At 38.1% G+C, this 27,344-nt stretch overlaps 2 protein-coding genes and 1 long non-coding RNA gene across 5 annotated transcripts in view; 2 read left to right on the top strand and 1 right to left on the bottom strand.

The window, feature by feature from the left end:
• Positions 1-11,805, bottom strand: part of micu1 (mitochondrial calcium uptake 1) — a 40,508-nt gene extending 28,703 nt beyond the window's left edge. For both annotated transcript variants that reach the window (XM_008429961.3, XM_008429964.3), the window contains exons 1-4: positions 11,646-11,805; positions 5,349-5,516; positions 4,472-4,643; positions 323-485 (exon numbers count right to left, since the gene is read on the bottom strand). In XM_008429961.3, coding sequence (XP_008428183.1) covers positions 323-485; positions 4,472-4,643; positions 5,349-5,515 — 502 coding nt within the window. In that variant the 5' untranslated portion in view covers position 5,516; positions 11,646-11,805. The remainder of the gene's footprint in view (positions 1-322; positions 486-4,471; positions 4,644-5,348; positions 5,517-11,645) is intronic.
• Positions 1-27,344, top strand: part of LOC145555013 (uncharacterized) — a 273,441-nt gene that overhangs the window by 34,550 nt on the left and 211,547 nt on the right. The window lies entirely within an intron of this gene.
• Positions 19,991-27,344, top strand: part of mcu (mitochondrial calcium uniporter) — a 62,811-nt gene continuing 55,457 nt past the window's right edge. Inside the window, exon 1 of one of the 2 annotated variants that reach the window (XM_008429958.3) lies at positions 19,991-20,226. In XM_008429958.3, coding sequence (XP_008428180.1) covers positions 20,110-20,226 — 117 coding nt within the window. In that variant the 5' untranslated portion in view covers positions 19,991-20,109. Of the gene's footprint in view, positions 20,227-20,482; positions 20,680-27,344 lie in introns of those variants that run through there. The other variant, XM_008429959.3, reaches the window with a different exon arrangement.

Raw genomic sequence — 27,344 nt, 5'->3', positions numbered from 1 at the left:
TAAAAGGATTAACAGCAAAGTGTCATTGGATTCCCCCTGACTGAATAAATGTACTCAACTTAAACTATACATATTCTAAGGATCTTTTTCTGAAAATGTGCCATTACGTTTGGAGAGATTCATGTTCATAGTAGTAATGAACCTCGACTGCTATACAGTGTGTTTTATGTGTGCATTTGAGGTTTAATATCTAATTCTGGCCTTATAGTTTACACTCTCTTGAATTTACAACATTCTTATGATACAAGAAACAAAAATAAGAGTAAATATGAACTGTGGTGAGAAATATGCTACCCTCCAGAGACTAAGCAGAGGAACTCACTCTCAGGCTGCTTCTCATTGGGTGTGATGGAGCGGATGAAGTCCTGGGGGGTCATGTAGACCTCGGCATCCCCGTGCTCGTTGATGACCTTCAGAGTGGCAAAATAGCGGAAAATCTTGTCTGGAGTCGAGTACGCCCTGATTCTGTTCTCATACTCCATCACCTGCCAAGCGATCGAGAGTTAAAAATTAACTAAAGCTTAAACACATTAGGCATGAAACATTTCTAAGCAGTTTATTATTAATTGTAATAAATCCAGCTGTTCTGTGAAGGCCTCAGGGGTTTAGAACACAACATTAGATAAGATACATCATCACGGACGCCAGGCGGAAAAACTAGCAGTGCACTCTGGATTTGAATGCACAATCCCCAACGTGAAACATGATGGTGGCAGCACAGTTGATGCAAAGATGGAGGGAGCAGAACAAAAGGTAATCCTGAATGAAAACCTGATAGGACTTTGACTTGAGACTGGGACAGAGGTTTATCTTCCAGCAAACCAAGTCCAAACATTCGGCTGGAGCTAATGAAGAAATAGTTTAGATCAAGGTATATAAATATTCAAGTGTTTCTATATATTAAAAAAATTTACATAAAAAAGGTGAAAATACCAATAAAATACATATTAATATGTAGTCACTTCAAGCAACAATACAGGTTAAAGTTGCAAAGTAAAGTAATTGGGTATCTGTGAATCATAAAATCAAAATCCTAAGGTTGGGGTTTTGAGTTTATCGCAGTATGTTCTGGTTCTATTGTGACAGTAATGAAGATTATGATAAAAAAACAACTATTACTTATTTTTAGGTAACTGCATGATTGTGACACAGTATTCATACCGTTCTTGAAAAACAATCCTATTTGAAACAGGCATCTTTAGGAGACTACTTACTTAAAAAGTGCTATTTATATCACTAAGTTGCACACAGTAGCTGCATTTAATCATAAATTCAGGTTTACTGATATTTATTGATGTTCTTGAACTGTGGACAAAATAGCAAAAGTAACATTTCTGATCATACTGTCAGTTTTGTTTTTTCACTTACAAACAATAATTGAAATTTATCATGACTGTTTTGTAAATTTTCACAATAAATGATCAACAAAACGATAACAGTCCAATGCTACTCTACGTTCTACATTGAGGAAAATCTCCTTGCAGAGCCTAGACAGCGAGTGAGCGGTGAATCAGAGTGAAGAAGCAGGAAAGTTAGCCGTCAACTCAGATGGAGCAGTTTATTAACCTCTTTCCCGAAGCAACACATCATCAGAAGAGGAAGTCGGTGCTCTCAGGGTCACAATGACTGGCAGCTTCAAATGAACGAAGACCGTTGAGTTATTGCAGCCGCACAAACACAATCAGCACTGCATCAATGACGTGTCCAACTGATTCTGAAAACAGAGCTAATTTATTCAGCTCTGTTGCACACATTAGTTACATGCACTGTTTGTTTTAACCATCTACTTTCAGCAGAGTATCTGAAACAGATGCTGCATTGCTGGAAAACTGACAGAGCGCTGCGAGTTTGGAAGCTAAGTGGTCCTTTCATGTGACACAGAGCAAGCTGCTTACAACAGCTACTCCCCATGGAGCACAACACGTTTTAGAGCTTCAGGTATTTCAGCCTGTCATTATGTTCAATTTGGTAAAAGGGTGTTTGTGAGACAGATACACAAACCAAGTGCAGAGGAGAGGTTTTTCTTCTGATGCAGTGTGCTTCACCACTTATGAGTCTGTTGAATCTTTAGGTATCAAATAAGTTTCACTTGCTTTTCAGTCATGCAACATTTAACATTGGCATTAAATGCAAAGGCCTACATGCACAAAAAACTGGGAAAATATCCAAACATCCAAGACTCTTGTTTATTTTTTTATTTAGATGTTTAGATAAGTGAACCAGTGATATTAATGAGGGTTAGGTTACTTGAGACCTTATTTAAAAACGCTTGTAACTGTCTATTTTACTAGTTCAACACCAAATATACATTACAATGGTTTAATAGGCACAGTGGAAACCATTTTAGCACTCCAGCAGTCTTCCTCATCTCAAATCTTGGGGGAACAACCAATCAGCGGCAAGGAAAATGAATGGCCCTCCTGGATTGGCTGGTTTAAAAATGCCAGGCGAAAGCGTGTCACGTAGCTGTGCGTCTGGGTTTTGACACTTTCAAAGCTGCATTTTCTTTCAGATATTTTAAATATGCTCTCCAAAATGGCTCACGAAAATGTGGGTTTCCTGCAAATAATTTGAAGTAAAGTTGCACCGAAAAACATGCGAATAGATCAATCCATGAATACAGAACGTTTACCAAATTTTATAGCTCTACCAAGATTTTTAAAATATTGTAACTAAGCCTTTATATAATTGATAAAATATCAAGACCTCTTTCACAAGGGGGACTTGGCATGTCATTGTGGACAAGATAGACAACAACAAAAACAACACATAAAGTGCAGAAGTTATTGCTGCAGTAATAATTTAAAGGTAAAAATATAAGATTACAGTAATAATTTAAGATGTTAAACCTCAGCACAGTTTGAAGAATTTCTGTTGTCAGTTTCTTAAGATGGAGCAAAAAGTTTTCAGTGAAACAAGTTCTGACAGTTTCAGTTCAGAGTGAGAGGCGTTCCAAGACGAGAGGGCAGAGATACTGAAAGCCTTATTCCTGTTTCAGTTTGAGCGTGAAGAGCAGAGAAATACCAAATGTAGTTTGATCACAAGGAATAACAGCTTTCGGTTTTAAAAAGAAAAGTGCATAAATAAGTAAGAAACAAGCTAAAAGAGCATTGTCAACCAGAGTCATCCACTGTGTATATGAAGAACTCAAGGACCGTAGGCAACAAGTTGAAACGCACATCAACACATCGTCTCCACACTCAAGTATTAGCGAAAAACTAGCAGACGTCAGAGGCTTCTGAGCTCTGAGGCAGAATCATGACTTGTTTAAGTTATAAAAAACGAGCTTCACCATTAATTTGAAGATCACATTTTTAACATGAACATTGACAGAAAGCTCCCCGTTAATAATTAATCAGAGTTACTTGTAGCAAGCAACCAAATAAAGAGTTTTACCTTGAGCAGTTCTTATTAAGAGGATGTTCTTCAAGGAAATAGAAGGGGGAAAAAAGCCTTATTCGGTATTTTTCTGCATTTAAAACCAGTTTTAATTGCTCCAGACAAATCTGCAATACATCAAAGGCGGACTGTAGAAATTTAAATGCCTGAGTGACTGAGTGTGAATAGCCGCTCTCTCAAATATTTGAAGCCTTCTGCATTAGCAAAATGTGGATTAAAGTTTGATACACTGAGATTTAAAGAATTTAAAGTATTTCTATGCTTAGCAAAAAAATCCCTATTCATGACACAAATCTGAGGAGAGGCGTGAAAGGTTATAGCAGGTTTAAATTATAATTTTACAAAATTTTCAAATACCATTATGCAGAATTAACAGTTTGAAAGCAGACTTAACTGTTAACTGATTAAACTGCGAAACTTTATTGCACAAAGTAATTTTTTTTAAAAAGGCAATTATCAAAACATCCTGTCTACTTTCTCAAAAGTAAAAGGAAAATACTGAAGCTTAGAAAACTTTAAACTCTGTTTAAGGTGTGTGTACTTTCCACTGCATTGTAAATCTATAAGTTGGATCATTTCAAGGACGGTGAGAGCATAAATTGCTTTCTGGACCTGAAAGTTTAACCAAGTTTTCTGCTGCTGCGAAGGGAAGAGTGACTGCGCAATGTTCTCATCTGAGTCATAATTCAAATATACCAGAAAATGGCATCGTATTTCATCTTAAAAAATGGCCCCTATTGTTCATATTTTCCCTCCTCACTCATTTTTATAATAACAACAACAATTATAATAATAATAAGCAACGAAGAGTGTTTATTTGGCAAGAAAGCCCGTCTCTGTTGGTCACCCTTCTGTTTTCGCTTTGTCATCTGATGCCTAATTAAAAGCAATAAAATCCTCAAAGGTAATAAATTTCTGTTGTTTATGACAGTGGAAATGCATACTGATTACCTCCATATGTCACTTTAAATGCTTGCTTAAAATACACTAGCGTTTGCAAATCGGACATCGATTATTGGACGCCGTTCTGGAGAGTGACTGAACAGCTGCAGGCCTATAGTTTATTGATTACCTTGCGGTCACGGAATCCTGAGCGGGGTTTCTTCTTCTTCCCCTCTTCGTCTCCCTCGTCTCCGCTGCTGGACTCCACCGATTTCTCCGAGTCTGCGTCCCTCACGAAATCGGCTTCCTCTCCAGCCACTCGCTCAGAGTGTTGAACAGAAGGTCCTGCATCAGCATATGCTCTGGTGTTTAGGGATTAAAAAACAAAAACACAAGAGAAATTAATCTTAATACCACCAAAATGGTTTTATGCTTTACAAATTGAAGTGGAGTTATGAAGCGGAGTTCAGACTTTAATTTGAAGTTTAATGTGAACTACGGCAACGAAGCAGAAAGGTGTTTTTCCACAGGGATAAAAGCAAAGTCCCACTTAACCATTTTTATGCGACTGAATTGAAAGTTGAAGTAATAATAAAAATAATAATAAAAAGCACCAGGAAGGCTAAATAATTCAAATTAATGCGACACGAGGAGAATGAAGTGTGCGGTGAAGGTCTGGAACCGTCTCATCCCATCAGTCTAAAATGCCCTGAGGCTCCATCAATCACTGCGCCTGGCTGCTGCAGCACAGTCGCTCTGTCCCTAAAGAGTTTTAGCTTTAGCACCCCCCTTCTCTCTCCCACAATGCTCTGCCTTAACTAAGCACCAGTCTTCTGACTAAAGCCATAAAACACTGAGAATAATTCCATTATATTAGAAGTGCTAAAAACTAAAACAGCTCATCTGACAGGGAAACCACTTCACAAAGGTGAGGAACTAAGTTTAACAGGTAGAGGAAAAAAAAAAAAGCTTAAACTTATCATTTAATGAGAAGCAGGACCAAAGTCTTAAAAGCTGGTCACTTATATTCTTATAAAGAGGCAAACGTGTGCGACAACGTCTCTTACCTGTTCCAGAGAAGTCCAGCACTCGCAGACGCACCAGTTACACCAGCCAGGGCGGCCAGCATCAGCCTCCTCCGGCCAGACGTGCTGGCCGCCCCGCTGTGATAGCAGCGGCGGGACAGCTGGGTCAGTCCCACTGAGACTGCAGACAGAGCCCGCAAGCGGAACATGCTGCAGAGAGAGGAGACTGAAGTTACTCAACGTGATGACACAGATATGACCATATTCACTGTTGTTATTAAGTGTTTCTTTAGCCGTATAAACTGTAATAAGGTGAACATTGTAGGTGTGTCTGTTTCAATTGAACAGACTAAGGAGTTTCCAGTTCCAAGGATTGATCCAAGGATTCCCACAATGAAGAAGTATGGTGTTTTTGATGTGCTTGTCAGCCATCAGCCATCCCAATCAGCAGGACCGATTTGGAAAAGACATTACCTAATTTCACGTGACTATGTCTTACAAAAAAAAAAGTGTACTGCATGCCGCTAACAGTAAAAGAGGGGAGATAGCATAACTCAACTGCCGTTGTTCCACAAAAACCACCGGTGACCATGCAGAAAAGAAAGAAAAAAAAAATGCTTAAAAATTTTCCATTCAATAAATTACTAAGTTTATGCTAAGTTGAAATAATGAACCAAATTATGAGTAAGGTAGCATTGTTTTGTTTGTTTACAGTAATGAGGAAGTTGAACGTAATATATATATATATATAAGCATAAATCAGCATAAATCAGCAATTTATGCTGATTTGCATAACATTAAAAAATATGTCCTGGCCTGGTTATGATTAAATGCACTTTTACACATGCTTATCAGTGAGTTTATGGATTTTTGCACACAGCATTTAATTCTGAATCATACATTCACCCCATTTTACTTGAGCACCTCTTCTGTAGAGATCATGGCTTATGTTGGTTTAATTTTTTCAAACTATCATGTTCCCAAAAATCATTTAAAAATTATCCCATCTAAAATAATTTAGAAACTCTTTTTCTGCCACATAAATAGCCAATAAAAACACATTTATGTCTTTTTAGATTATATTTGAGTAAAAATAATGACTTTGTCCAACCCAATGTGAAGATCTGAAAAGCCGTACCAGGAAAAATATTTATACAGCACAATTAACATTTCCCTTTATGAAACCGTCTTCACGAAGCACTAGAGGCAAAACGAGACATTATTCAAATCGGTGCATAAATATACTGGAACCTTCCTTCAACACAAAGCGATGCTGAAACTAATTTCTAGCAGTGCGGCTAAGCTCCAGAACTACATTTTAAGCAGTGCTGCTGTCTCTTAACTCCTGTCACGCAAAGATGATTAACAATTAAGCAGAGGTCTGCAGCGGTGTGTCTGTAGCTCCCATGTGGGCACTTTTTAAACCAACTGACGGAGAAGTTAACATCAATGAGGCCTACAACAACCACCTGTTGTCACTTTAACAATTGAGGAATTAACTACCAAATGGATTCAGCAGGAGAAAAACAAGACATTGAGAATGCTATTTGTAGTTCTCAGTAGCATGCCACAATGAAGGCTGAAGGAAAAAGTGACACCTGAAACGAGCGCAGCCGAAAGGTTGCACCATTTTAGAAAATCATCTGTTATTGCTAATTTTCTTCTTTACTCTCTGCTGTGAGAATCTGTCTAACTTGCCAAAGTGGCATAAAAATCTAAGTTCATGACATTTGGAATATAATATGTTAGCCAACGGTTATTTCACTCCAAAACAGTTCTTTATGATATGAATATTGCACAGGCTGATAATACAATTATGTAATTTAGCCTTGCACGTCAATCATCTTGGCCGTTGCGTGACAAAAAGCCCAAGCAAAAGGGTTTTTGTTCCTTGTGTCAGACATGTTAGCGAACAGACATGTTCACTAACATACCTGAAAGCAGTCTGCTCTAAAAGCAAACATCTGGTTAGTTTACATTTATCAGTCATATCTGTAGCAGCAGAAACAGAACCTGCCTGTCAACATAACGTCAAAAATCAACATATTATGCTGGGATCAGCATAATAGATTCCAGAACTGAAGAAAAACAAAATCATTGAAATCAATTTGTCTAAAAATGGTGACAAAACTATTTGTCGTTTTGAGACTCCAGTGAACAAAGTAAGCATTCCTAAACAGGCAATTTATGCTCAAAAAGCCTCCGATGTGGCAGAATGAAAACAATTTCAGTGAAACCAGAGTTTCAGTGAAAGTCTCGCTCTGTTTTTGGAAATACTTGACATAAACAGAGCAGTTATTGCAATCACGTTTTCCAATTACGACCAGGTCAGTAGAAGAACTTAACCAAACCTAGTCAAAGTTTTCATTTTGAGGATTTGGGCCATATAGCTCTATGGTTAAAAATATCATGTCAAAAGTGAAGTTACTATTAATACAGAAGGGGGGCATGAGACCAGCCGATATAACTAAAACTTAGCATTTTACAATTAATCATTTGTTAACTAAAAAAAAAAGCTTCTACTTAATCTGAAAACATCATCTCTGCTGTATAAAGTTTGGAATAAAAATCAAAACACTTGTTACACAACTTGCCATTCAGAAACCCCCAAAAATATTTTCCAGTTAAGAAAAAAAGCTGTAGTGGGTAAAATAATTGTACAAACACCAATCAGGCTTCTTGCAAGCCAGTAATTTCTAGTTTTCTTGAGGACTTGACATGTAGGACACAATTTTCTTTCCAAGGATTATAACACATCAAAACACATTTGTGCAAACTTTCATCCACGTTAAAAAGAATTATTTAAAAAAACAACATTATCTATAAAAGACAAATGGGTACTGCAAGCAATAGCAGCTTTGAATACAATAGAAAATGAAGAGATGATCCTCATTTTCTGTATGCTTCAAATTATAACCTGTATCTGGTTTTTGCTCAACCCAAAACAAAGCTGTACAATACAAGCTGCTCATTACTGCAGCTACAGTCCAAAATTACATAGATTTTAATTTGAACCATGTAATGTAGAGCACAAAAAGAAAAACAGAAGACAAAGTCAAATATGCAACCAATCAATCACTGTGCAACTGGGAAAGGGAAGTGGAAACTGTTAACAATGAAATAGGATTGAAGTGAGAGAAGAGACATGTTTACCTAACATTTTTTTTACGTGGCTCCAACACTGTGAACAGCTAATTATCAAGGGTTAAAACACAGAGAAGGAAACCTGGATGGCATATTTCTGTAATCACACCATCTCTCAGAGTCCTCTGAACAACTGATCAGAAGCTAGATAAACCAAAACCTACTGAGTGTTTGTCTTTATCTAATAAAGTGTCTGTACCCTTCAAAGACAAGACACAGGATTCACAAAGTCACTTTTAGACTCTTTAGAAGTAGAACAACACCAATCATTGAGCCAGAATCAGACAGTTTTCCTTTGACTTGATTGATCAGCAGACAAACATTGAATGCCACCCGGTGTCCAGAGCTCAAATCAACAGAAACTCTGTGGCGGCTCCTTGAAAAGGATTTCTACAAGAGAGCAATCTGAGAGGCTTGTACTTTCTCAGCGATGCTGCAGAGACAAGATGTGGGTTACTTTGTTTTATAAAAATGTGCTTCGTTAAAGCTTTAGTTTAAGTTTTACCTACCTGAACTAAATTATTACACCTTTTTATTTCATCTTAGCTTCTAGCATATTCATTTTTCAGCTGAACTGTACAAGAAAACCTACACACATCACATTGTGACTGAAAAAGGTTTCAAAACGATTCACCAAGGTTTCTCTTTGTTCTTCAAATCCCAAAACATTTGGTATTTTAAAAGGGATGTGTGAACTTTAGTGAGCAACTGCACCTAGATAACCTTTTTTAAAAATAGTGAACCTGTAAAGCTTCAACAGCTTGATGCGTCAAGATGATCTTGTAATTGAATTTCTTCACCTACAGCTTCTATTTGTTACAGTCCTTGTAAATAAAAAAAACAATGGATAATCCAAATTAGAGTTTATTGATCTTAGAGTCTAAGCTCAATAAAAATAAAAATAAAAAGTCAAAGGTTGATTAGTGTCTCTCTAGTTAAAAACGGTCAAATTGTTCACAAATTGTGCATGAAACTTCAGAACAAAAACATTTATTTTAACCTAAAAATCACAAAAGAATCATGAAACATACAGATTCTGATCTGGAAGACTGGCATTTACGGCTGTACTCTCAGTTGAAACTTGTGATCCACTCGAATATTGGTAAAAGCTCAACATCCTGTATTGCTCTGTGATGTTTCCTTCCTCCAAGCCTTGGGCATAAATAGATAGATGGGCTTAATCTATGGAGAAGCAGGAAGCAGAGCATGAACAGCTTTTTGTCTGAAGGCTATGCTCACCATCACCGACCTAAGGAGATAACCTGGATTGATCAAATAATGATTTGGAGAACGCTATCCCAAGCTATAGCTCAACAAGAGCTGCTCCTGACGCTACAGCTGAACCATAGCAACAATCTTCCTGAACAAGCAGCAGAGGGTGGATCAACAATGCTTGTTTAGCTTTGTGACATTAATTGTTAGCACCGGAAATAATGCCCACAAAAAGGAGTTTTGTCAAATTGTTTCCTTTTTTAATCTGACTGTTTAAAACCAGCTTGCTATAGATAGTAGCAGGCAGATGGTTCATCCAATCCGCTGCCAAATATGCTTTGAAAGAGAGGCTAGACAAGCCAAGATGACTCCTCATAAGAAACCATATGGTGCATAAGGTTATACCAATTAAAACTATTTCAGACTTTACTGAAGTATTGGCAGGTCAAGATCTTACTAAAACATTATATCTAAGCAATGTGTGTTTAAAAAAGAACATCACAGACAATGATATCATTACAGACGATAATAGAAGCAGTGTAGTGACTCACGAGAGTCATCGCTGACTGTCCAACTGGAAGATCTGCTTCTTTTTTGTGCAAAAAAAATACAATAATTTCATCCAAGAGACAATACAGTAAAATATTGCAAGTTCCTGATTTAAGGTGTACATTTCATAAAGAAAAAGAAGAGATTACAACATTAACCCTATGCATCAAGTCATAAACAACCAGGGGATATTTTGTATCTGTTATGATCCTGTCATAGTCTAAAGTCAGGAAAAGGTGTGATGTAACTCTATGAAAAAGATGCAAGATCCAAGATGTGAGCTACTTCGGTTTGATCAGATTTAATAACCTGATCAAATACGTTGAAATGTAACATTTTCAGAAAATAATTTAAAATCAATTCCTACAAATGTAAAACTTGAACACTTTTATGACTTCTTACCTGCAAAAGTAAGCAAAATACTCAACTGCAAAGAAAAATAAGCTGATATTTATTAATAGTTAAGTTTGTAGGAAACAAAATGTGATGTTTGTTGAAATATTAAGTTCAGATAGGTGTAAATTCCTTTGCAGTTTGAAGTGGTTTCCAGAAACTACAATGAGACAACCAGCCATCCCCCTTAGGCATAACATCGTGACCACTGCTAGTGTCTTGGTTCTACTTTGTCTGTCAAAACAATCCTGACAAATAGAAGCAAAGTGACATAAACGGATATTTAATTAATCATAGAGGTCACTTTTTTTTTCCATTGGTCTAGTTCTGATGCTTTCATGCCCTTTGTTGGTTCTTTCAGAAAAATATATATCCCACGACTAACAGGTATCATAATGAATAGACACAAGTTATTCACTTTTCACAGTTTTTTGCTTCAAAAGATAAACATGATGCCTTATGACTGCATGTCGTTACTAATCAGGCACAGGAGGAAAAAAAATCCCTTTTAAAATCTCTTAAAATTTATGCTTAAGGATAAGCATAAGGTGTAGGGTGAAGTTCTTAGTTTTATAAATCCCACCAGTGTCTGAACGTCTTTTATTATTTGCCACACATGAGTAACAATATGTCTACAAACATAATGCATATGTTTATTTTGTTGTAACCTTTGATATTCTGCAGTAAACAATGAAGCCCCAAAGTTGTTCTGCTTATAAATAAAGACCTCGCTGTTTTGTTTTTAGCCGTCAAGGTATTTAGCAGCAGTCTACGGTGACCCAAGCTTTATGGTTATCTCACTGATGTATACTACTAAAAACATAATCGTTTTTTAAATCAAATTAAATCTTATAAGCCTCGTCATGGCTCAGGTTTGGCTGTCTCGACATGTAACTATCATCCTTCGCAGCTAATGCTAGTTAGCCACTCAGTGAACGCAGGGATACATTAGTGCTGTCGGCTGCTACTTTACCGACTGGCTAACAGCACAATTCTGTTAACAAGCAATTTTACAGCTACTAAAATACTATTGTCACTCACATTGAAGGCGACTACACCACCCGTTAGTCCAGGTATGTTCAAGTCTTCTCGTTAGGGTTAAACCTCGTCCCCCTCAGAGATGCAGCAGCGAGTTGAGTTCCGTGTTCAGCAGCGGACAGCGGGGAGGGACATCTCTGCAACACCGCCCAACGGTGCTCCACATGCGGGCTCCCCTGACAACAACCCCCTGTCCCGGACGGAAGAACGCTCTCAAAAATAAGGAAATAAGATGTGTTTTTTTGTTGTTGTTTTGTTTTCAGAAATGCTGCATCAGGGTTTAGCTTACTGATAAATTATATCGCACTGTATATTTAAATTGTTTGATGAAGTCTTTTATAAAATCTATAAGGTGTTCTGGCATTATAGTCCTGTATTTAGCTATATTCATCTTCCCATCAAGTCTTAACCAGCCCAACAGTAAATTTCTCCATAACTTACCCTTAACCTATTGGCTGTTTTATTTAGTCATAAAGATAGTATTTGTTGACTAATATTGTTTAACAATCAACTAAGGCTCCTCTGCCCACATGTATTTGTAAGGAGAATAAATTACCCACTACTGGACTTCGGGTACTTATTAGGTGCTTTTTGAGGGCAAGTGGTTTTATTTAGGGGCATCAGTAAATAGAGTAACTCCACCATCGCTTCTCAGATTTTTATTTTCAAAAAACATTTACAATTATGTATCCTGTTCCTTCCTCTTCACAGTTGTGTGTGCTAATTGTATGTTGCGTTATTAGTTTGTAGTTGTAACGTGACCAAAAAAGTTCAAGGCCTGCAAATACTTTTGAAAAGCACAGCTTTTCATATGTGTAGCAGCTAAATATAGATTTTGCTAGTGAGATTTAAAGGGAAGTGGCCATTTCTGTGACAGGAGACTTCTGCCAGTCATGCATGCCTTGACTGACAGCTTGAACAGTACTGAAAAATGTGACTCGTCCTTTTTACAGCAGAGCAGTGCAGTGTCCGTGTTGTCTTGGATACACGTCAGTGGAGTGAATGCAAATGTGAGGGATAGCTGTGTAGCTTCTTGAGGCTGTCTCCTAGATAACAGTAGATAGAGGGACTTGACAGAGAGCACTGACGGTGCAAAGCACATTTCTGATTTATGCGACCCTATATCGACAATGGAATGATGAGCTTATGAATGAAAACGAGTCAAAGATTATGAAGTGGCACAACTGAGCAAACACAAGGGGGAATGGCGACGTAGTCCTCCCTTACAGTCTGTGCGAAGTTACATCTCATAAATATTCATCACCATTTATTGATATACACCAAAAAGACATAGCCTTCTCTTTCTTCCCGTCAGATATTAAATCAGACTGAAGTTTTCCTGTGTTAGGTCAGTTGGAATTTCCAAAATTGCTTCTATTTAAGTAATACCAGAATAATGAAGGAGATGTTTCTAGAGAATATTATTTTGCTTTCTCTTTATTCAGAAGTTTATATAAATTAAGAGTGTGTCTTAATATGAGAAAGCCTAAATGATGACGATGATGTCATGACTTTGTTAGGTTTTGGTTGGTTAAGAATTTACTAATCCAACAGAGAAGCTGGCAAACCTGAGAACACCATCCTAACTGGGAGCTATGGGTGTGGCAGCATCATGTTGTGTCATGTTGCTGTAGGAGGGACTGGTGAACTTTGTAAAATAGATGATCTCATGAGGAAAGAACATTATGTGGAAATATTAAATCAATGATTAAAGATGTCAGCTAGAAATGTACAGCTTGTGTGCAAATGGGTCTTCCGAATGGACAATGATTTCAGACATACCTTAAAATTAGTTGCAAAGTGACAAAGAACAACAAAGTCAGTGTTTTGAAGTGGACATCACAAAACCACGGCCTAAAAACCTGATCTACAACAGGAAAAGTTTTCATTTAATGCCAGAGAGTGTATGCAAATATCTGATTTTAATAGTATACATAGGATTACAACAGAAATGTCACATTTTTGCAGTCCTATAGTCTGGAAGAACCATAAAAAACTGTGCATATTGTACAATAAATTATTTAGCCTGTAGGTTAAAACAATGGATTTCATTGAATGTCACTTTGTTAGATTTTCTTGCATGGTCGGCGAATGCAATAGTCCTAAATTACTCTAATGTATCATAACATTTATATGGGGCCTTCTGAGGCCCCGGTGCACAGCACCATAAGGTTTAATGGCAGTAGATTGATGAATAAGCTCTATCTTGGTGTTAAATCTTCAGTGATTGTGACATATAAAGGGGATACAATTGAACCCCTTCTGAATGAATCATTGTCCTGTAAATTACTGCTTGATCAATAAAGCTTTTACAAAACTAAATGGTCAGAAATGTCAGAGGATACTGACAGCGTGGCTAATTGAAGGGAGTTTTGTTTATTGCCCCATTACATGACTAGGATTTACTGTTTTCAGAAATAAGCTGTAAATAACTTGTTAAAATAAAAATGTTGACATAGAGTGCAGCACTGCACTCAGTAATAACCTTTGTCTGCTCCTTCTCTTCTTCATTCCAAGGATATACAACACTATACTGCAATTGCTTTGCTTCTCTGCAAGACTTATTAACATAACCTATTCACAACAGAATGGTTAAAGAGCCAAAAATATTTAATTGCCGGGTTTTATATTTAATGACAATAATGTCACAACATTAGTGCTCTCAGTGTGACCATTGAGTCCACAATGACTGAAAAATGTTTCACTAATTCGGAGCCATTCATCTTATTCACATACACTATACACCAGTCTTCTAATAATCTAATAAATATGCAAGACACAAAGCAGGTCATTATATTTTTTTTAATCAAAATCCCAAAACGAGAAATTGTAAAATGAATTTTTCTTTGTAAGATTCATTCAAGTGACAACTTCTAGTATTTATATCCTCAACAAAAGGATCTGAATGCATCCCACTCCCCATGAAATCCTCGCCAGCTCATTCTGGGAGAAGCCAAGGCATTATCGGCCCAGATAGCTGTGGAGGTATTTAGGTACACACTTCTTTTTAGGATTGTTTTCATTCTGAATGAAAACAGTGTGCTTTCTCACCTGTTTGAGATCAAGCTATTGCATCTTGCTTAGATTTAAATCCAGACTTTAACTAGACCGCTCCAAAATCTTGTTTATTTCTTTCAGCTATTCAGAGGTGAACTTGCTGGTGTGCTTCAGAATTTTTCCTGTCAGAGACCAGAAAACAGGGTTCCTGAGATCTTCCAAAATTTTGGGGATCACCAAGATGTTGTTTGGCTTCTGTGGTTAGCCTTGGAACTATAATGGATGACATTTTTCCAATTCTATTTCCTATTGCTGAATCATAGACACTGACTTCAACTAAGGCAAGTGAGGTTTGTTCTGGGTTGTTTGGTAAAGTGTTGATTTTCTGGTTCTTTTACAAAATGTAATCAGACAGGTGATATTTAATTTCTCGATTACACAGGCAGAACAAGAATCAGGCCGGGGTATGGCTAGTGAAACTGAATCCCCCCAAAATGATTAATTTAGTTCATGATTTAGAAAGGTGACAATTATATTTCTACATGTGACAATACTTTTTCACAGTATGTGTCTGTAGGAACAATTTGTTTTTTACTTTTGCTCCACCGTGACAGACTGGATCAGGCCTCATATTACTGCGGACTATGGGTAATCCATCTTCAGCTCCGTACTGCCATCACTCATGACCAAAGCACCTTGAGGGAGTTCGACCCATCCTGGGAACAAGCTTAACTTTGTGCCAAGAATGTGAGCACACCACTTGCTTTTGGCATCCAAGGTCCAGCACCCCATACTCCCATAATAAAACTCACAAAGTAATTTGAAGGACACAATATAAACCTTCTGTGTGTGAATAACAAAACTCCCATGTCCCCCTCAACAATTTCTTGTGGGTAGAGATGTGATAAAAAAATTTTATGGCCAGGACAAAAGCTACACTGCTCCTTTTAAACCTAAGGGCCAATGATTGGTTGGAGCCTCTTCTCCGACACCCTGGAGAAAGATTCTCTAGTGAGGTTGAGAAATATGATAGCTTAAAAACACACCTTTTAGTCCCCTTTAATAAAATTTGAAACACCACTCTGCAGACATGGAGTGAAGAAGCTGAGTAGGAGGACAAAATGTTTTTATACATAGTATTTTAAGTGTATCTAGCATGTCCAAGGTGCTTTGTGTGTAATGATGTTGCCTAAAATATGATAAAGTATCTTTTTCTACTAACGAATCCCATTTGGCATATTTTAATGTTGGTTTATGGTTAAGAATTTGTGAAAGTAAAGTTTGTAGTTTGCCTTGTTGTGTCACAGCAGTAAATGTAACAGAAAGGAAAATTGATTAACGTCATGCTATTGCAGTCCGAAGGTGGAGCAGAAGATAAGGCGAGCCTGCAGAGTCTCAGACCATCTTTGGAGGTTGTTTTTATTACAGACAGTGTTGCTGCCTTTGTAACAGGGTTCAGTGTAAGACTTATTCTGAGGGCTACATGAGGAACATTTCTGTGCGGTGGTTCTCTACAACCACAGCACATTTTGTCCCAGCTAATCATATTTGGCTGCTGAAAACTGGTGTAACTTGATCCACAAACCTCCTTTGTGAAGAGGTGAAAAACAAAACATGAGTTGCAGACAATTGTTGGGCCATGTTTCTGTGTTGTCCGGTAGGTTTCGTCTAACGGCAGTACACCCTTCCTTATTAGGACTGTGTTTACAGAACCCATCAACTACTGGTGACAGAACCAAAATGACACACCCATAGGGATTGCCTTTTTTGTTCCACTGTAGGCGTAGCCCTATCTCGCCATTTCAGTCGTGCACAAACATGTGCACACACAAGCAGGAACACAAAGCCCCTTACACACCTTATTTTGTTCTCAAATTTTTTTCCTCACACAATTTCTCAATCTTGTTGCAACTCTGACATTGCAGTACAGAAGGTTCGAAACTGCACATCTTACCACTTGTATGCTATTGTTTTAAGTTGTAGAGAAACTGAAATAATAAAAATATTGCCAACAGATGTGTATAACGTTTGAAAAGTAAATTAATCTTATTATGACATGAGCTCAAATGATTTAATTAAGGTGCTGGGTTAAAGCAGTAACGTTTTAAAGAACTGATGCCACTAGGCTGTAATCTTGGACTATTATACTTTGACTTGGTCATTAGATAAGGGTTAGATTTAAAAAAAGAAAGTGCAAAGGTAGAAGTGGTTTTTAACACAACTCACATTCAATGTCTAATTTAAAATTGTTTTGAAAAGTACATGAATTTTTTGTTCACCCAAATGTTGGGATTATGCTGTTTGAGAAGAAGTTGAGTAGTTTTAGACAAACCAGTGGTTTGCTAGGTATTTCATTTAAAAAAAATGTATTTTCAAATTCAGTTGTTTATGTATAACAGCTGTTTTTATCTGAGCACTTTCTATATAAAACATAAAGGAGCAATAAGATTCAAACACAGGATGGCTTTTGAATTCCTTTCTGTGTTTAACTTGCAGGTTGTCTCTGTGCAGATGTTCGCTCAGGCTTTCTCCCACCATTTGGAAACATATATGTTAGTTTAGCTTGACACTTAGCTGCTGTTTCATACTGTCCTCCTGCTTTTTAAAACTGGTAAAACAAACCATTTCTAACCAATTTCCTTATAAAAGTGCATATCAATTTGTTGATATGATGTGAGTCACGAAATGGGTGAAGAATAAACGACCAGCAGCAACGAGATTTCCTTGTGTCTTGATGTGGCCGTCAGGTTGACTGGTGTTTCCCTCCCTTCTCGCCCACTGATCTTTGGAAATACGTCTGCAAGGAAAAGTAGGAAGAGAGGATGGATGTTTGATAAAAAAAATCATATATTTTAGCCCAAGGATTAGATGCTTAGTGATTTAAATTGTAGATTATGATTTCCAACCCACTTTTTGGTAAGCTTAACATTAGCATTTGTGCACTTTAGCCATTTATTTGGGTGCGAACATGTAATCCAGAACACAAACCTGTGGTGTTAAATTAAAGCAAGCCTGCATCCATCCATATTTGACAACACAAACTGGTTTGTTTTACCCAAACACTCTTTGGAGTAAATTTGATTCTGTTTATTGGTTTATTTAATTTTTAAAGCACAATACAACATCAAACAATATCTCATGCCATATTTTAAGATATGAAACATACACTAAAATCTACACTTCCAAGAATATCAACTTCATTTGTTTGGAAAACATTAAAAACGCATAGGTTGTTACAAATATAGTGTAAAACATGTTTGTGTGCTTGGTAATATTTTGAAAACCACATAGATTTTCACTTTATGAATCAATGCAGCTTTAAAGGCTTGGGCAGGTCATCGTCCATGGCCGAAAATTAGCATTTAAATAGTGTCACCCACATGGGCCTGATGTTTTGCACCTGAAAAGGAAGAGAAGGGATTGGGATGAGTTCAGGAGAAATTACATAGGGTTATGTTATTGCAACAAAATTACAATCAACATCAAGGTAACCAAATGCCTGTTCGCATCATATTTATTACTTATATCTGTTATATTGTTTTAAGGATAAGTAATGATAAGTAGCCTGTTATCACACAAATCTGTACCCTGAATTTACACAATATGAGTTATTGCGGTATCAGGTTTCTCCTTTGACCAACACAGGTGCGGCACATAACAAATTTATGACAGGCTTGGTCAAAGATTAAGCAATACAAATTTCTCAGAGGGGAGTTTCCTTGGCATTCATTGACCAAACATACCCATTAACTCTATCATTATCAGCATTTGCAGAGATTCAGGGATTTTGGACAAAAATAAAAACACAACACCTCCAGCTTGACTACTTGCTCAACTGTTCCAGTTGTATTGTCTTTTGGGACACGGTGTAGTCACGAGTCACTGAAGGACAAGCTATTTTTACTTAGCTGAATGGGTGCTGTGGCTACTGACAGCACACAGTCATTCATGTTTTTATAAATGTATTCTACTTTTGTAAGGCAGATCTTTAAACAGGATTTTCTAAATTAAATCATACAAGAAGTGTTGAACTAATGTTTAAAGCTACTGGCCACAGCTCATTTTAAAACCATTCAACTTCACTTTAGACAATGCTTGTCACCTCTAGAATGCACTGTCATAATTATTTGTTTTGCTGTCTTGTTCTCAAAAATGTATTATTCAAGATAAAATCTGCCTTTCTGAGAAGCGTCCATCTACAAATGTCTCACACTGAACAAAAGGAAGCAGAAAAGAGTTCTATTGAGTCAAGTAATTAAAAATGTAATTGTTATCCTTGTTAGTTGCTTGTTTTTGATAAAATTCCTATTTCGAATGGGTTTTCTTATATTCTGTATGTCTTTATGTCCGGTAATGACAAGTCGATGTTGAAATCTGTTGAAAGTTGTTCCTCTGCTGTCATTTGTTGGACTCACAAGCTCTCACATCAATTATTTAACACAGACAATTTTTTTAAGCAGTGATCAAAGGGATGCATGTAGAAATAAAAAAAGGCAGGTCTAAGTTTTGAGCCCCACACCAGACGGTCACATAAAAGTTTTGGTTCTACACATAGAAGATAAGTCACTGAAGAACACCAAAGGTTCCAGCAATTTCCCTGCGCGGCCATTAAGTAAAGATCAGCAGTAATATATCGAAATTACTAAACCTAATTTATTTATTAAAAACTTCTTAAGTCTGTGAGTTCTGAATGATCTTTTCCTCTAGATTGTAAGCAGACAGTGGATGTAAACTGTAACAGTGATAATCTAACATGTTGTCAATTTATATTCACAAGCAGAGTTATTTGTTTGTTTGTAAAATGAACACTGAAGAAAGTAAAAAAAACTAACACTGCCAGTGTTAACTTTTTATTCTATTACAGAGTGCAATCTGTATGATTTTTACATTAATTTTGTGTACTTTTTAAAGTTTTTCTGGTGATATTAACCACCACAAAAATATAGTTTTTAACACCAATGGGTGTCATTATTTTGACGCCTTCTAAAAGTTTAATGGTGGTTCCCAAGAGTGTTGTAGCCTTTTGGGCTGTTTCCTCTCCTTTTTTAATCGACATTCGATCACATTAATATCTATGCCGTTCAGTTTACACATCCTACTCATTTCAGAGCCTTGTTTTTCGAAAGTTCAGGGCAGTAAGGTGGGATAGTACACTTCACGGTGCAAGATTTCAGTCAATGAGAGTGAATTACACATAAGGTACCTGTGTGAGTGCTTTTTTTTTTTATTGGACACGTGGAAATGAAACCTTGCTCTCAGTGAGTACCCTGTGGAGTATTTTATCATCGGTTACTGGTGCAACACTGAGCATGTGTATAAAGAAATAGTCCAACCCCGTAACCCGCCTACCACCCTCCCTCTTCCCCTTGGTGAGTCTCGGTCCGCCCGCAGCAGTCTCCTTCCCGGTGAGGGTTTCTTTTTTTTTTTCTTTTTTTTTTTTTTTTTTTTTTTTTTTTTTACTACTACAGAGATGGCTGCGAAAGTGTGCAGATCGGTACTCCTGTTGTCCCGGAGCAGCGGAACGGCGGCCGGCAGCCTCCCCGTAGTTGTCTCTTCTTCACAACGGCACCAACAACACATAAGACCGGTAAGTCCCAGGACGACTGGGAGCTCCGAGCGGAGAGGGCTGTACGGAAGGGTAGGGTTGGGAGGAAGCACCGGGCGGGCTGGCTGGACCGGAGAGAAGGCAGCGCTGCTGGCTGGATGGCTGCTGGCTGGCGAGGGGGTTTGCTAAGGAAGTAGTGCTAACTAGCCTGAAGATTTTCCGCTGCTGCCTCGCGTCCTCATGGTTTGGCTCCTTTCGGAAAAAAGGTGAGGCTGAAGATGAGTCAACACCCCTCTGTTGTGTGGTTTTACTAATCCTCAGCGGGACGTGGAGCTTTGACAGGAGGCATTGCAGTTTTTTTGTTGGAGCACTTGCTGAAGCTCATCGACACCCCGCTGGCTCTGCCCCGTTCACTGAAGCAATCTGCTTTTACACTGAATGCTTCACTTTATTGTCCTTCAACTTCACAACCAGAGCTTTTCACTGGGGCTGCATGTGAGTTAAGATTTTGGATCATTTCCTTGCATCTGCAGTGCGATGTGTGGTTGATTACGCGCGGCCACATTTGACTGTCGTATTTCCATGCTTTTGCAATAGATGTTTGGCATTTCCATACTCTGTGTGTAGAAGGTTGCTGGGTTGGCTTTATGGGGTCTTATCTGTGTGAACTGCAGCAGAAACTCAGAATAATGAATATCTGTCCAGAGCCAAAGAGGAAAACTACACATCTGTGCGTGAGTGTGTGTCAGTGTGAGAGGTAGAATGGGGAGAAAGTGTGTACCCACACACACACACACACACACACACACACACATGAACATGGAAGCCCGCACTTGGATGATGTCAGACTCTGCTGGATGCTTTCTCCCCTCCCTGGGTGTTTCCCCGTTCAGCTGGGAGATCCTGGGTTTTCCTGCAACCTCATGCAGGTCTTGGACATGGCCTCTGTGTGTGTGTGTTTGTGTGTGTGTGTGTGTGTGTGTGTGTGTGTGTGTGTGTGTGTGTGTGGATACAGCTTCACCGTGGCTCACAATAGAGAAGGGAGGTGATCGTTTTTGCAGAACTTGTTCCTCTCTTGGTGACCCCTTCCATTTAACTCCAACTAGGGAGGGTTTATTACCGCCTCCATCTGAGGTTAAAGGTGAATCAGGGAAATCATTTGGAAGTAAAAGAATGAGGAAGTTCTAATGGTCCTTTTTACATTCGGCTATGTTTTTGTTCTTTTGACTTCCTTTGAAATCATACTTTTCTCAGGTGTCGGAAAATTACAGATGCCATAATGCTAAACCACATCCTGTAAAAAGGACAAATGTACTTTGATCAGAAATAAGATTATAACCACTGAAAAGTGACTTCCACAGCTGTTTTGCAGGGCAAATGTTCATTTTGCTTTAACCATGGATGCTACTTTGACACTTCCACTATAATCTTTTGCTGAACAGCCAGTCTCTTCAAAAATTGTTTGAAGAATCTGAAGGTGTTCTCCCGGACTCCGGATTCCCAAACCATTGGGTTTTGACAGACACCGGTACCAAAGAATAGGTTTTAAAAAGATACTGTTTCAAAAGGACCAAAATATTCTTTCACGCTGCTGTTAACGTTTAGATTTCTTTCAGTAAGATGTCAGAGGTTTCTGTGGCAGAAAGGAACACTGTAGCACTGCTGCACACTGTCTGCCAGCTGGCTGGAGGAAGGGTATTAGACTATTCTCCTCTCATGTTTGGGAAAGACAAATTTAATTGCTTGAAAATACTTCCAGTTGTCAAGGAAGACTGTGGCAGTCTAAAGGAAAATGTTACAGATAACGCAACCCCAAAAACAGTCAATAGATGTTAGACGTGTTTAGGCGGTTTTAAAAGTACCCAAACAGAAAATTTGCCTTAATAACAATTTAGTTTTAGTTTTAGCCTGTTACTTTATAAAGACAAGAGAAAACCCCTTGTAATGAGGAAGATTTGCTAGTGTTTACTTGAAAATCTTTACTAAATTTAGCAGGCTAAATCTAGATTTTTGCTTAGGTGTACCAACTGCACAGTGGTAGAGCTGTTGCCTTGCAGCAAGAAGGTTCTGGGTTCGATTCCCGGCCTGGGGTGTTTCTGCATGGAGTTTGCATGTTCTCCCTGTGCATGCGTGGATATTCTCTGGGTACTCCGGTTTCCTCCCACAATCGAAAAACATGACTGTCAGGTTAATTGGTCTCTCCAAAATTGCCCCTAGGTGTGAGTGTGTGTGTGCATGGTTGTGTGTCCTGTGTGTCTCTGTGTTGCCCTGCGACAGACTGGCGACCTGTCCAGGGTGACCCCGCCTCTCGCCCGGAACGTTAGCTGGAGATGGGCACCAGCAACCCTCCCGACCCCACTGAGGGACAAGGGTGAAAGAAAATGGATGGATGGATGGATGGATGGATTTGCTAGTGTTTACTTGAAAATCTTTACTAAATTTAGCAGGCTAAATCTAGATTTTTGCTTAGGTGTACACCAAAATTGCCTAATTATTTTTAATTAAAATATTGTCTTATTTAAGTAGCAGCAGCAATAATTAGTTCTTCTCTTTAAAAAAACCTCAACAACTCCTGGATCATGTTGGACATTTTTGCTTTAAACTTTTGTATAAATACAGTGACACTGTGAAACCTCGACACGTTTTTCTGAGCATTCCCATGAGATTCTCTCGTCACCTCATTCTGCATTTGGACCTCAGGGTATCTGGACCAGTGAGGAACTACCTCAGTTTTTCTATTTTCACTAGAAGCTCTGGGAATCCCCGGGATTTTATTAGCTGGTGATCTCACTCGGTACTAAGTAGGTTGTCAAAGTATTTTGGATTTTTAGTCCAAGTCTGAGGAGGGGTATAATTTTATCCTCCTAGTGTCCTATTTAAACCTTTACTGACTCCGTTGGGTTAGTCACTGCTCTGTGTGGCAGCCTTTTTAAAGTTTTCATTTCCTTTCGCTCTACTCACATTACAGTTTTGTTTCTCTGTCACAGAGAGGCTCTTTAGTCCACTGAAGTGTTGCTGCCACAGCTTCTATAATGCAGGCCAGTCAATTTGTGACAGCCAAGTGTCTGTATTCACATGGGACTTCCCCACTACAGAAACAAATTTTTATTTCCATCTCTGTATTTATAAAGCTGCAGAGGGATGTATATGCAGTTGTCCTGGAGCTCATAGTCTGTGTTTGCAGGAATGGTTTTCTGAATGCTTCTGCTATCCTAATGCAGTCTCAGTCATGATGTCCTCGCTCCCCAGGGACGGAGGGCAGACAGAGGGCTCCAGAGACTCGTGGACTGGATTTCTATTAACTCAGCTGTCATATAAACTCCATTTTGACGTCTGGGATTTGTGAAAGATTTATTTCCATTGCATAAGCTAATCAAAGCAGAATTATATCAAAAGTAACTCACAATCGAATGTCCAAGTTTGAAGTCAAAGATTAAGCCGTTCCCTGTACTTATTTATTTACTTATTATTTACTTGCTCATCAAAGCTGAGCGCCCGGCGCCTTCAGCCGTCGCAGTCAAAGGGTCAGGGCTCACTTCTTGCTCTTAATCCAATCAGAGTAGGAGTAAACTCATTTATTCCCGCTGCGCTCACAGACTCTGTGCTCGAGTTAGCAGGATTAGCCTGATAAGAGAGTGACGGGAAGCTTTGTGACTGTGCTGAAGGTGATAAGGTAGCAGAATGATTGATAAGCTAGCCATCCACCCTGACAGTTTCATTAATGTACTCCACCCTTTGCACTCATTGGTTTTTGACCCCATTTTTGACACCAGTTATGCACATGTATGCCTGAAAAGGGCAGTAGATGCAATATAAACACTTTAATGTGGCCTCGGTGGTGGAATGTCACACTTTGGGTCATTTTGGCTCAGGGAGGTGATGGACAGCTGTGTGGCCTCCTTTGAAGACAGAGTGTGAAACTGTCGTCTCTTTTGAGAATAAAGAATCCATCCATCCATCTGTCCTTTACCATCTAGTTTTAGTTTGCTTGTCCATTTGTCCGTCCATCCATTTGTCAGTCCTGTTCGGTAGGGATTTAATGTTTGTCTGTAGGATGAATATTTAAAACCTGACCTAATTAGAATTATCTTTCATACATTCATGGAGAAGTTTTGAATTTATATTCTACTGTATTTATTATTCATTCTTCTAAATATGGGCTGAAATGTTACGGCAAAGTAACATAAAAACATGTACAAACTCTGTTTTTGACGATTACACAAACTTCTCATTTCATGTGGAGCCTCCCTGTCAGAGTAGAGTCCTGCTGATTTCTTTGGTCTGCTTGGGTAATATTTAGTGATGCTCAGAGAAAGTGTCTGTGTGCACGGAGAGAGTTTCTCTGAGTGGGTGAGAAAGCTGATCCAGATTATTTTCCTGCAGAGTGATCTAGTGTTTCAGTCAGAGGTTAGTAGTTACAAAGCGAGTCATTTGCTGAATGGATATTCCTTTCAAGTCTATAAACCATTCTGTGTCCTTGCCGCCGATCATTACATGCTAACTGTTTCCACATCAGGATAAAGCGTTTGCCATGGTGGTTGAAACTTAACCTTTGAAAAGTGCAATTACGCTTAATCGGAGCAGATTGTGACAGTGGATGTTGTAAATGGAGCCCGGAAATTTAGTTTGGATGGTAGGGGAAGAATATGAGTCTGTCACTTACAAGTTTTACAAAATAAGTGTATGTGGTTGTAATCAGACCTGTGTGCATCCTAACCAGAATAATTTCCTCTGTGACGTGCTTGTGGCTCATGTGGTCTTTATAAATATGGGGCGAATACTGTAAAGCACACAAAGAAGTAAATGTCAAATAAATATGTAAATGCAGAACATTTACTCTGGGTGCTTAACTTTTTTTTTTTTGAGTCCTACAGTTTATATATAACAAATATATCATCATTAGCTACAATGTTAATATTGTAACGCGCTCTGGGTTCCCAAACCAGATACCGATGACATCAACCAAAGGCGATGCAGATGAGAGAGGAAAAGATTGAATTATTGCGCTCTTGGAGAATTGCTGGTTTGTAGTTTATTAAAACATTTTGGATTCAGTGAGATATTTTTAAGTCAATCTCATGAAAAGGTCTTGAGTTAGTGGAGGTGTTTTCTTCAGCCTGTGAAAATGGGCCTAGCATTAGCATTTAAAATGTTATTCTTATGGACCCTAGCGGCTGGATGTGTATCTTATAAAATGTAGGCGTTGCCTATCTTTGGGCGTTTCCCAGAAATTGAATGTTTTATTGCACCATCAGAGAAGTAGAAAGTAAACTAACTTACTGCAAAATTTTAATCAATACAAGTGAAAATTCTTTTTGTTCTAGATTTGTTTACCCGTAAATGTGCTTCTGTTCTCTTTAAGCTCAGTGTTATGCAGGGTTTGCAGTCAACAACTGGCTGACAGTTAAATTGCAATGCTCTTAGCACAACACAGCAGCAAACCTCTTATGTTAAGTAGTGCTGTAGTACAGAAATGACAACCTTACCTGAGACTGCAGTCATTTGACGCTCATGTAGCAGCTGGTCCTTCTACGCAGTCACAAACATCCTCGGCTTTCTCTGCTTAATAATCTGTGTTTTCCCTGTTAAACTAGAAGCATGTAACCAGATTTCAGTGCTCCGTTTTCTGCCCCTATATTTCATGTAACTTGAGGTCATTTTTGTGTTTCACTTTGTGTTTTAGATGCTCCTGATAATGTGACAGTATTTTTTATTTATTTATTTTTTGCATACGGGTGTGGAAATGTGAGCGGGATGCCTGGTTTAAGGTGTGACCACAGAGATGAGATGCTTGGCTTCATTCTCTAATTTAATTTCAACGTTTATTCACAGAAAGCAGAGAACTTCATTTCTGCCTCTGAATTTAAAACCTGCTTTTGAAAGAAATTGAGCCCTTCTGGGGTTTATGGGATGCCGTCACTGGACAAACATGTCAATATGGGTGAGTGCAAAATACAAAGAACATATAACCTTCACCTGTTGGACGTCTTTTACAGGCATTTTACAGACTTCAATGAGAACACATTGATAAAGTTCTGAGGTATGCAATATATATATATATATATATATATATATATTAGTACAAAACTCCTGCCTTCAAAGGCTCCAGGAACAGAAAGGCTCCTGCAACCTTTTTATAGCTTTCTTAAAATATTCATTAGTATTAGGTGAGCAGGATTACAAAAAGGCTCATCAAAGGCACAAGATGAGTTTTATGGTGACAGAGCCAATGCTACTGGAACCATTAACTTTGTGTTCTCTTTATTTTTCTATCCTATAGAAAGATTTCCTAGCTCAACGGTTTTGTGCTTAGCCGTGCTTCGTTGCCAGTCGGAGCTCTTGTTTTTGTTAACTCAGTGTATGTTCTTCTATTTTCTTCCCCTGGCTTAGTGTAATTAGTGTTTCTATACTGGATATGTTAGCAGAGCTATTAACGTTGTGCGTTTGTTCTGCTTCATCGTAGAAAGTTCTCCCCGCCCATTGCCTTTGTTTTTCTGTATCTTTTTCCAGGACAGACGATGGCTATTGTTTCTGCTACCTGTTGTCATTTCTACTTTTTTACTAATTACCAGAAATAGAACTAATTTGACTGTTTTGTTTTTTTCTTTGTACATAAATTTGACATAAATGTACTGAATTACAAATGTATTTGGTAACTCTGCACCAGTGCTGCACACTTAAATACACCAGTACCTTCAGAAGCTTGGTCAAACGTGTAAAAACAACACAAAAGTGCAATAAGGAATTTATTCACAGGACTTAGACTTGATAGATCTCCTGTTATGGATTGGACACATTGTCACCAATACCCCAATTTAGAATGTCTTTCGATTTTGGGCCTCGTTCAGTTATCAATATTGGATTGGTGCGTCTCTATATGTAGCTGAGTCTGATTATAGATTAATGTTAGAATATATTGGAATGAATTTGAATAATCTGAATTGAAATTTGAACCAAAATTGATTTTAGTTTGATATAAATTGTCTTGAAATTTAATTTGCTGATATCTCCTACAGCATTAATCATACATTTTTAATTCATTACATTGTATATTCTTTAACGTACTAAAGCTGAAGCTCCTGCATAAAAAGAGATGAATTTCATCCCTTTGTGGCTTCACTATCCCAGAAAACAAAGGGATTCTGCTCCAGTTCATTGGC

This window comes from Poecilia reticulata, chromosome 15 (genome assembly GCF_904066995.2).
Source record: "Poecilia reticulata chromosome 15, P_reticulata-male-v2, whole genome shotgun sequence".
Classification (NCBI taxonomy): Eukaryota; Metazoa; Chordata; class Actinopteri; order Cyprinodontiformes; family Poeciliidae; genus Poecilia; species Poecilia reticulata.
The sequence above is the reverse complement of the archived record's forward strand: the minus strand, read 5'-3'. Positions and strand labels throughout refer to the sequence as shown.